Source organism: Salvia miltiorrhiza, chromosome 7, assembly GCF_028751815.1.
Source record: "Salvia miltiorrhiza cultivar Shanhuang (shh) chromosome 7, IMPLAD_Smil_shh, whole genome shotgun sequence".
Classification (NCBI taxonomy): domain Eukaryota; kingdom Viridiplantae; phylum Streptophyta; class Magnoliopsida; order Lamiales; family Lamiaceae; genus Salvia; species Salvia miltiorrhiza.
The window spans coordinates 4542991-4554303 of record NC_080393.1 but is presented as its reverse complement, the minus strand read 5'-3'; the positions used below and the strand labels follow the sequence as shown (position 1 = coordinate 4554303).

The following is an 11313-nucleotide window of genomic DNA, read 5'->3' as shown; positions in this document are numbered from 1 at the left end:
AATTAATGTTGTCGACTCATTAAATCTATAGAGCGTCTCTTACGGTTGTCAGTCGATTAGGGTAGTAATTAGTGAAGCGTCTTCCTGGTTACCGAATAATTAAGGAGAAATAAGATCACGTCAGAAGCGTCTTCGGTGATTATAACTGGTTTGCTTGTATGAATTAAAGTTATATTTGCATCAATGATCAGAATAATTAAGCTAGGGTGGACTTAATTGATTGCTGGAATCTTTTATTAATTGTTGGAATTTTCTATTTATTTATTTAGGATTAGAACCTTTGCAATTCTTTTGGGTTTTATTTATTTATTTCTATTTCAGTATTTTCATTTTTTTCCCATTAAATTCGTTTCTGGAGTTTCTATGCAGGTTGGATTTTAGGAGAATTCTCACCGATCCCTTGGGAGACGATTTTGCTTACTGCTGTCTGCGCAGTGTGGGCATACCGGCTGACTGCCAGATATTTTTGGTGTAAAACGACGCACCATTTATATTATCGGTGATTAACCATTTCATTTTTACTCCATCCATTTCTATTGATCACTCGATTCTCAAATTCATTCAATTTTTTATTTAAACTCATTTGTGCATATCAACCATTAATCGATTCCAGAATCAATTATATTCTCAAACTCTAGCTCTCCATATATTGTTTCAAAATTTCTCTCTCTAAAATATAATTTTTTGAATTTTCAAATTACTAATGGAGATGTATGGATTTTGATTATAGTTAATAAGTTTGTACTTACTAATGGCTTATCAACCAAAGTTAACGTAGCAGTACATTTTAAGGAATAAAGAATTTATTGCTATAAATAATTAAAGAAAAAAATCAATAAAAATAGAATAAACTTGCAAAATTTTCAAAAAAAAAAAAAAAAAACAATTAAATGCATGCATAGCCAAAATTCAGGTAGGTGGACATGTGTTTAAGGGTTGTAGTCATTATTTTTTTTAATAACACATTACTTTGTGTCACTATGAATGGGCAAAATAGTATTTTCATTGCAAAATGGCTAGTTTTGATATGTTTTTATACTTGTGACTTTTTTGAAATGTATTTTTATATTTTAGGCTACTCATATATTAACACTAATTAATAAATATACATTCATAGTAAATGATAGATTACACGTAAGCATCACTGGTAGGGGTGAGCATCGGTCGGTTCGGCCCACCGACCGACCGTTTTTTAGCCGGCCGACCGACCGATCGGTGCACAAAAATTCAGGCCGACCGACCGAAACTCCACATTCAAACCGGCCGAAAACCGAACCGGCCAATTGTCGGTTTTCGGCCGATCGAACCGAACCGGCCGCCCCTGTGCAGAAACTCACATGTGTTCTTCGCGGCGAGGGCTGCGGGCTGGGCGCGGCGACGACGGCTGCGGGCTGGGCGCGGCGACGACGGTTGTGGGCTTCTTCGCGGCGAGGGCTGCGGGCTGGGCGCGGCGACGACGGCTGTGGGCTTCTTCGCGGCGAGGGCTGCGAGTTCCAGGCTGCTGTTCGGCGCGGCCTCGGACTGGGCTGGGCGCGGCGACGACGGTTGTGGGCTTCTTCGCGGCGAGGGCTGCGGGCTGGGCGCGGCGACGACGGCTGTGGGCTTCTTCGCGGCGAGGGCTGCGAGTTCCAGGCTGCTGTTCGGCGCGGCCTCGGACTGGGCTGGGCTTCGGGTTCGCCGGCCGGTGGTTGTCCGTAGGGGTGAGCCGGGTAGGGTTAGGAATGGGGGGAGGGCGTGCGGGGTCTGGGGCTGAGGGCGTGCGGCGCTGTGAGAGGAAAGTGGAGAAGAATTAGGTTAGGTCCGTTAGGGAGAGAAGGAGAATTAGTGGGAAAAAAAAAAACCCTAGTACTTTATATTATGGTCGGTCGGTTCGGTTTTCGACCGGCTAAAATCGAGAAAACCGAACCGGCCGACCAAACCGAAATTTCTGCATATTTTGGGCCGAACCGACCGCCCAGTACAAAAAAACTGACCGAAAACCGATCGATTCGGTCATTTTTCGGTCGGTTTTTTCGGTCGGCTCGGTTTTTGCTCACCCCTAATCACTGGTGCCCTTCACAGAAAAGTATATTTTGGTGGGTAGGTCTGGCCGTCGAGGTCCCTCTTTATATGATCATAGTACTACTAGTACTATACTTGACTTGCCTCACCTAACTCACCACGTAAGTACGAGAAGAAAACTGGAGTAGTTAATTGGGTGGGTCTAGTCGATATAATAATTAATTTAATTAAAAATATATTAAAATATATTTTAAATTTTTTAAAAATCCCTTAATTAATTTGGACTTCAGCAACAAAAAGTTGGACTATCTATTAGCTAGGTATCATCACATAGTTTTTTTTTTTTTTTGAGTAACTATGCAGTCAAAGCACGTCTGCGTGCAAATATAAAATTAATTATACCGCTATCAACACTTATGTTTACTCTTTCGATTTTATATTAGCATTTTATCTCGTAAGAATATACAAATGCACGACCCCACCAGCTAGCTCTTTCCTAGAAATGAAACAATAGAAGTAAAATGTAGAATTCTAATTGAGAAGTCTTACTCATCTGTAACTTACATTACATGCATGTATTCAATGTGTGCGGCATATATATTAAAATATAGAAATTTAGAATCAACAGAAAATATTAAATTCCAAATAAAACAATGGCCAAAGTTGGCTGCCACCTTTTAGCCACCTTTCAGAACTCTATAAATAGAATACTAAAACCCTTTATTTTGCACAGCACCATCAACTTCTGCTTTCAGCTCTTTGCAATACACACTTAGCATACAAAATTCAAATTCTCATACAAAGAATGGCTACAACACAGGCACAAATTCAGCGGCCCATCGCGAATTTCTCCCCAAGTTTGTGGGGCGACCAGTTCATCAAAAATGATCCTGGTGCTAAGGTACTTGCACAATTTTTCACTATATTCTAAATTTCTTATAATATATATTTGTTTAGGTCATTCATATTCACTATGCTAAGTATTAAAAAAACAAGTTTATTGTTTACTGTTTAGGCTGCGGAGAAACATTGCAAGGCAGTTGAAGAGTTGAAGAAGGAAGTTATGAATATGATAACTGCTGCTGGAAGCAATCTTGTTGAAGCGATGAATCTTATTGACACGCTCGAACGTCTTGGCATTTCTTATCACTTTGAAAAGGAGATTGACCAAAAACTGAAACATTTTTTCAATCTAAATACAGATTATAGTGATGAGTCCTTTGATTTGTACACTGTTTCTCTTCATTTTCGATTATTCAGGCAACATGGCCACCGTATTTCTTCTGGTATGTATATGCATCCTTTTTTTTAATGATCATTTTTTAATATTGAATTTAATCAAAATACTAATTGATATAGTATTGTTTGAAACAGATATTTTTGGTAGATGGATCGATGAGAGCGGCAAATTCAAGGAAGGCCTTAAGAATGATGGCAAGGGTTTGCTAAGTCTGTATGAAGCGTCGTATCTGAGAACACGTGGAGAAACCATATTGGACGACGCTCTTGAATTTGCAACTGCCACTCTCAACTCCATAGCGCCACACCTTGAATCTCCTCTTAGCAAACAAGTGGTGCATGCCCTAATTCAACCCATGCACTATGGAAACCCAAGAATCGAAGCCCATAACTTTATCTCCATATATGAAGAATATCAAGACAAGAATGAATTTCTGTTGAGGTTTGCCAAGTTGGATTATAACCTATTGCAAATGCTTCACAAGGAGGAGCTCCATGAAGTTTCAAGGTAACAATATACTAATACAAAACGTTCATGTTCACATGAGTACTGCTTCGCCTTAGTTACATGTATAAAGAATTAATGTGATCTTGTATATATATATGATGTAGGTGGTGGAAAGAATTGGACCTAGTCTCCAAACTGCCTTATGCAAGAGATAGAGTGGTGGAGTGTTTCTTTTGGGCAATGGGAGTATACCACGAGCCACAATATTCTCGTGCTCGTATCATGCTCACTAAAACCATCACTATGACCTCTATCATTGATGACACTTATGATGCCTATGGTGTCATTGAAGAACTTGACATTTTTACTGAGGCAATTGAGAGGTAAACCTAAATTAACTTGCACTTTCTTTAATTTGCTACAATATAAGTATTCACTTCACCATTGGATGGAGCACAACTTAATGAATTTCATTTATCTTCAGGTGGAATATGGAAGAGATGAAAAAGCTACCCGAGTATATCAAGCCATTCTACAAAGCTCTTTTGGAACTGTATGGGCAATTTGAAGAAGAATTGGCTAAGGAAGGAAGATCCTACGCAGCACACTATGCCATAGAATCTGTACGACTAATTCAAGCATTAATGATCTTCAACATCTTTCATATATATGTATGCATGAATTCTTGTAATTGACAATATTATTTATTTTTCAAATATAGCTTAAAGAACTGGTGAGGAGCTACCACGTTGAGGCAAAGTGGTTTATACAAGGATATTTACCACCATTTGAGGAGTACCTAAAGAATGCACTCATCACCTGCACTTACTGTTACCACACAACCACGTCGTTGTTGGGAGTCGAATCCGCCGTCGAGGAAGACTTTGAATGGCTAGCCAACAAACCCAAAATGCTTGTAGCAGGTCTCCTCATTTGCCGAGTCATTGATGACATTGCTACTTATGAGGTATGGAATAATATTGAGCAAATTAGATCATATACTCTTCCCAATAGAGAATTCTTGAAATAATTTTACCAACAATTTTCAGGTGGAGAAAGAAAGAGGTCAGAGTGCTACTGGCATTGAATCTTACATGAGGGATAATAACGCAACAATAGAAGAAGCGGTGGCAAAATTCTTCGAAATAGCAACAGATGCGTGGAAGGATATAAATGAGGAGTGTCTGATGCCCTCTCCATATTCGAGAGATGTATTGATGAGAATCTTGAATCTTGAACGCATCATAGATGTTACTTACAAAGGCAATGAAGATGGCTATACTCAACCAGAGAAAGTTTTGAAGCCTCACATCATTGCTTTGTTCGTGGATCCTATCAAGATGTAGACCTTTTTAGTTTCATCTAGCCTAAATAATTAAGGCTATTTTGTTTCTGGTGTTTAATTTGTTCCCACGGTGTTAACTGAATATCGAATAATACCAATATTGTTTCGTTGAAATAACCTTGAGTGTGCACTTCCAGTCCTAGTAGAACTTACCAATTATAAATGGACTATCAAATGCTTCAAATCTAGCTCCAGAGCTCTTTATATAGGTGGTATATTTAAAAAACTTATACTCTTACGAACGGGTGTAAAAAACTTCTGTCTTTGTTCGTAAAAAACTTCTGTCTTTTATTATGTGGACTCCCAAGTCATTTTTTTTTAATTTTTTATTTTTTATTACATAACTTTGATATATAAGAAAAATGCATATGTATAAAGGCAAAAATGCATAACATTGCACACAAAGTTGAGGTACCCAAAGACTCTTTTTTGAGAGGTCTTGGGTTCAATCCCGCATGGACCTAATGGTAAAAATAGGACCGTAACTTTCAGGATTTTTAGAAAAATGACTATAAGTTACGGATTTTGAAAATAAGGACTATAATTTTTTTTTAACATTTACACTCCTTTTTCGGGCCCAAAATTAATTGTTCGGGCTTTTGATGCCACGTAGAGCCCGTTGCTGACGTGGACTGCCATATTGTCAACTTTTTTGCAAAAAAAAATTTTGTTTCTTTTTTGTATTCTCGTTTTAACAATTAACATTTATATATTTTTTTAGGAAAATTAACAATTATATTTGTTTTATCTTAATTAATTTAATATCCTAAAAGAAAGCTACATACATACGTTCATTATAATGTTAAAAGACATGTATTATTTCTTTTTTACATTTAATTAGAAGAATAAATTATAAAAAAATATGCCATCAATTTTGAATAGAGATAAGAGATTTTGCAGTATGGCAGATTTGCAAGCAAGGAAGAATTGAATAAGCAGGAATATCTAAAGATATTTAAAGACATTTTTTTTGTGAAGAAAACCTGATGGCATATTTTTTTACAAATGTAAAAAAGAAATAATACATGTCTTTTGACATTATAATGAACGTATATATGTAGCTTTCTTTTAGGATATTAAATTAATTAAGATAAAACAAATATAATTGTTAATTTTCATAAAAAAATATAACTGTTAATTGTTAAAACGAGAATACAAAAAAGAAACAAAAAATTTTTTTGCAAAAAAGTTGACAATATGGCAGTCCACGTCAGCAACGGGCTCTACGTGGCATCAAAAGCCCGAACAATTAATTTTGGGCCCGAAACAAGAGTGTAAATGTTAAAAAAAAATTATAGTCCTTATTTTCAAAATCCGTAACTTATAGTCCTTTTTCTAAAAATCCTGGAAGTTACGGTCCTATTTTTACCATTAGGTCATCCCGCATGCATGTGTGGGTAATTTTTTCATCTTTATGTGGATAGTTTTTCCACTTTTGTGTGGGTAATAGTTTCGCCCGCATGCAGTTATTTTTTTCACTTTTGTGTAATGTAGAGGTCCCGCCTACGTGCGTATTGCTTATTTAATTATATACTCCCTCCGTACTTGAAATAAGTTCATCTTTTTCCTTTTTGGGATGTCCCCCAAATAAGTTCCTCTTTCTTTCTTTCTATTTTTGGACAACTACCTCACCACTAATAATACTTTATTTATTCTTACTTTTCACTTTTTCACCACTCCCAATACTAATTATAATACTTTTTCACCTTTTCACCACTCTCAATACTACTGCTGAAATAAGATTTTATTAAAAAGAAAAGAAACAACAACGGAGAACCAAAAACCCTTGAAAGCACAAAGCTGCAGACTAAGGGCCGAGCCTCGTTAAAACTCGTGTTGTCCCCACTCTCAATACTAATTATAACATATTTTCTTCACTATCAATACACTTTACCATTTTTTCTTAAAACTCGTGTTGTCCCCAAAGAGGAACTCATTTTGGGGACGGAGGGAGTATTAATTAAAAATTTTGAACATGTGTTGCTCAATAAAATAAATTTGAACATGTGGAGCTTTTGGTCACAAGGTGCAAAGGTTATTCCGATTAATTTTAAGTTATTTCTCCATCGAGTGTGTTTGCTTTGTAGAATATGTGCTGCCAAATGCATGTAATAAAAAATTTAATTGATATTTTCTTGATTACTTTTATATATATATATATATATATATATATATATATATATATATATATATATATATATATATTCAACAGAGAGTGTAAGTATTGCACACAATCAATGAACTTCACATAATAAATTGTTACTTAAGAGTTGAATAATTAAATTTCACAATATATAGTTAACTAATATCAAAAAAGTAAAAAAATTATTATTTTCATAGTTAATATAAAATCGAATATAGATTTTTAATTAATGTAGCGACGAAATATAAACTTATATAATCTTTTAATGTATATTTAATAATTAATATATTGTAATAGTATTTTTGGGGTCTAATTTTTTCTTTTTTAGTAGAAAAGTGTGGCGAAACCATAAATATATATTTTAATGTAGCTATAGTGAAACCGCATAAATTCTATCTGATCATCTTCCATCACTGTAGCGGTGATGAAATTAGATAGGATTTTTAAGTAAATCTAATAATTGATACTCATGTTGATTTTTTTTAAAAAAAATTTACAAATTAATATATTCTTTTAAATATGTAGCAGTGTAGAATCGAATAGAATTTTAATGTATATCTAATGAATTAATATATATTCTTAAAAATATATAATATTTCATTGACAAAATTGCTCTTAAAATAAAATATGCAATAAAGATATAATAGATAATCTATATATTTAGTGCTGGCCCAAAACACTTTTTATGTTAGTATATAGTATAGATATAAATTTAAAATTGTAAAACAGAAACCGAGTAGTACTAAGAATAAGTTTGACAAGCCAAACAATGCAAAACGTAACTTTAATATTGGTATCATTGGATATTCTGGAACAAACACGAAGAGAAAAAAGAAAAGAAGGCCTTATTTAATTAGTTCAAGATGAATTAAACGCCTACATCTGAATAGGATCGACGAATAAAGCAATGATGTGTGGCTTCAAAACCTTCTCAGGTTGAGTGTATCCATCTTCGTTGCCTTTGTAAGTAACATCTATGATGCGTTCAAGATTCAAGATTCTCATCAATACATCTCTCGAATATGGAGATGGCATCAGACACTCCTCATTTATATCCTTCCACGCATCTGTTGCTATTTCGAAGAATTTAGCCACCGCTTCTTCTATTGTTGCGTTATTATCTCTCATGTAAGATTCAATGCCAGTAGCACTCTGACCTCTCTCCTTTTCCACCTGAAAATTGTTGGTAAAATTATTTCAAGAATTCTCTATTGAGAAATATATGATCTAATTAATTTGATCAATATTGTTTCATACCTCATAAGTAGCAATGTCATCAATGACTCGGCAAATGAGGAGACCTGCTACAAGCATTTTGGGTTTCTTGGCTAGCCATTGAAAGTCTTCCTCGACGGCGGATTCGACTCCCAACAACGACGTCGTTGTGTGGTAACAGTAAGTGCAGGTGATGAGTGCATTCTTTAGGTACTCCTCAAATGGTGGTAAATATCCTTGTATAAACCACTTTGCCTCAACGTGGTAGCTCCTCACCAGTTCTTTAAGCTATATTTGAAAATAAATAATATTGTCAATTGTAAGAATTCATGCATACATATGTATGAAAGATGTTGAAGATCATTAATGCTTGAATTAGTCGTACAGATTCGATGGCATAGTGTGCTGCGTAGGATCTTCCTTCCTTAGCCAATTCTTCTTCAAATTGCTCATACAGTTCCAAAAGAGCTTTGTAGAATGGCTTGATATACTCGGGTAGCTTTTTCATCTCTTCCAAATTCCACCTGAAGATAAAAGAAATTCATCAAGTTTTGCTCGAACCAATGGAGAAGTGAAATACTTAATTGTAGCAAAGAAAGTGTAAGTTTAGGTTTACCTCTCAATTGCCTCAGTAAAAATGTCGAGTTCTTCAATGACACCGTAAGCATCATAAGTGTCATCAATGATAGAGGTCATAGTAATGGTTTTAGTGAGCATGATACGAGCACGAGAATATTGTGGCTCGTGGTACACTCCCATCGCCCAAAAGAAGCATTCCACCACTCTATCTCTTGCATATGGAAGTTTCGACACCAGGTCCAATTCTTTCCACCACCTACATCAAATTAATTCTTTATACATGTAACTAAGGCGAAGCAGTACTCATGTGAACATGAACGTTTTGTGTCAATATGTTACCTTGAGACTTCATGGAGCTCCTCCTTGTGAAGCATTTGCAAAAGATTATAGTCCAATTTGGCAAACTTCAAGAAAAACACATTCTTGTCTTGATACTCTTCATAGATGGAGATGAAGTTATGCGCTTCGATTCTTGGATTTCCATAGTGCAAGGGTTGAATTAGGGCATGCACCACTTGTTTGCTAAGAGGAGATTCAAGGTGTGGCGCTATGGAGTTGAGAGTGGCGGTAGCAAATTCAAGAGCGTCGTCCAATATGGTTTCTCCACGTGTTCTCAGATACGACGCTTCGTATAGACTTAGCAAACCCTTGCCATCATTCTTGAGGCCTTCCTTGAATTTGCCGCGCGCTCTCATCGATCCATCTACCAAAAATGTCTGCTCCAACAATACTATAATAATTAGTATTATGATTAAATTCAATATTTAAAAATAATAAAATACAAAGATGCATATACATACCAGAAGATATACGGTGGCCATGTTGCCTGAATAATCGGAAATGAAGAGAAACAGTGTACAAATCATAGGACTCATCACTATAATCTGTATTTAGATTGAAAAAATGGTGCAAGGTCAATCTCGCTTTCAAAGTGGTAGGAAATGCCAAGGCGTTCGAGTGTGTCAATAAGGCTCATCGTTTCAACAAGATTGCTTCCAGCAGCAATTATCAAATCCATAACTTCATTTTTCAACACTTCAACTGCCTTCGAATGTTCCTCTGCAGCCTATATACAGTATACAATGGATGCGTTTTTTAATACTTTATCACAGTGAAGGTGAATAACCTAAACGAATTTATATAAGAAATTTAGAATATAGTGAAAAACTTGTGCAAATACCTTAGCACCTGCAGAATCATTTTTGATGAACTGATCGCCCCACAAACTTGGGGAGAAATTAGCGATGGGCCGCTGAATTTCTGCTTGTGTTGTAGACATTTTGTATGAGAATTTGGTTTTTGTATGGCAAGTATATTTTGCAAAGATCCTAAAGTAGAAGTTGATTGTGCTGTGAAAAATGAAGGGTTTCAGTAATCTATTTATATAGTGCAAAGATGGCTAAGAAATGCCAGCCAACTTTGGCCATTGCTTAATTTATTTGGAATTTAATTAATACTTTTATTAATGATTCTATTTAAATATCTATATCTCAATATGCATGCCGCATACGTTGAATGCATGTAAGGATGATCAGCAAGACTTCTCAATAATTGTGTATTTTTCTTTTAGAGGGTAGTTTCTAGGAAAGAGGGTGGTGGCATTTATATATTTCTCAGATAAAATACTAAACCAAAAGAGTACATCTAAGTCATAAAATATTCAAGTGCTAAATTTGAAAGACTAAAACACCCTTTGTATGTTGTAAAATTGGAGGGGGCTGAGCGGGCAGCACGTCTTTGGTTTGTCGTTTCTACTATATAATACTCCCTCCATCCATGAAAGAACTTCCTAGGAAGGAGTGACACGCGTTTTAAGAAATATATTATTGAGTGTATTAAAAGTAGAGAAAAAATTGTTGAGTGTATTGGGAGTGGTGAAAATATAGTATAATTAATATTGTGAGTTGTGAAAAAGTGAAAGTAAGAGTAATTATAAGTGGTGGGGTATAGTCCAAAAATAGGTAGGAAGATTTTTTGTGGACGTCCAAAAAGGAAAGATAGGAAATTATTTCGTAGACGGAGGGAGTAAGATTTAAAAATATATATAGTGATGAAAAAATAGTCGCAACAGTTCTTCATTTTCAACTGGAATTTTAAGCACGCACACGTGCTTTGACTGCTTAACATTACACCAAGGGCATGTTTGTTTGTCACGGATTCTGGCCTGGGAAAGTAATCTGATTCCAAAATATTAAATTCCTGTGTTTGGTTAAATTTTTATGAGTCAAGGAAAGTAATAAGAATCCTGAAAATAAGGAAAGTAGTGCAACTTTCCAGGATTCTTATTCCCCAGCTTTTCTTAGGTATTCTTTTTCCTCATTCTCAGGATTCTTATTTATTTGT

General features: G+C 35.5%; 1 protein-coding gene and 1 pseudogene across 2 annotated transcripts; one reads left to right on the top strand and one right to left on the bottom strand.

The window, feature by feature from the left end:
- Nucleotides 1–354: 354 nt before the first annotated feature.
- Nucleotides 355–5150, top strand: LOC130991815 ((-)-5-epieremophilene synthase STPS1). 2 transcript variants are annotated; one of them, XM_057916220.1, is made up of 8 exons: nucleotides 355–499; nucleotides 2822–2902; nucleotides 3017–3287; nucleotides 3376–3748; nucleotides 3853–4071; nucleotides 4173–4311; nucleotides 4410–4655; nucleotides 4738–5150. In XM_057916220.1, exons 3-8 carry the CDS (start codon nucleotides 3065–3067, stop codon nucleotides 5032–5034), a joined length of 1497 nt encoding a protein of 498 aa, XP_057772203.1. In that variant the 5' UTR covers nucleotides 355–499; nucleotides 2822–2902; nucleotides 3017–3064; the 3' UTR covers nucleotides 5035–5150. The 2 variants fall into 2 exon arrangements, with proteins under 2 accessions (XP_057772203.1, XP_057772202.1); XM_057916219.1 differs by lacking the exon at nucleotides 355–499 and having other exon boundaries at nucleotides 2723–2902.
- A 2805-nt stretch (nucleotides 5151–7955) lies between these two features.
- LOC130991811 ((-)-5-epieremophilene synthase STPS2-like) lies at nucleotides 7956–10333 on the bottom strand (annotated as a pseudogene).
- Between the last annotated feature and the right edge of the window lie 980 nt (nucleotides 10334–11313).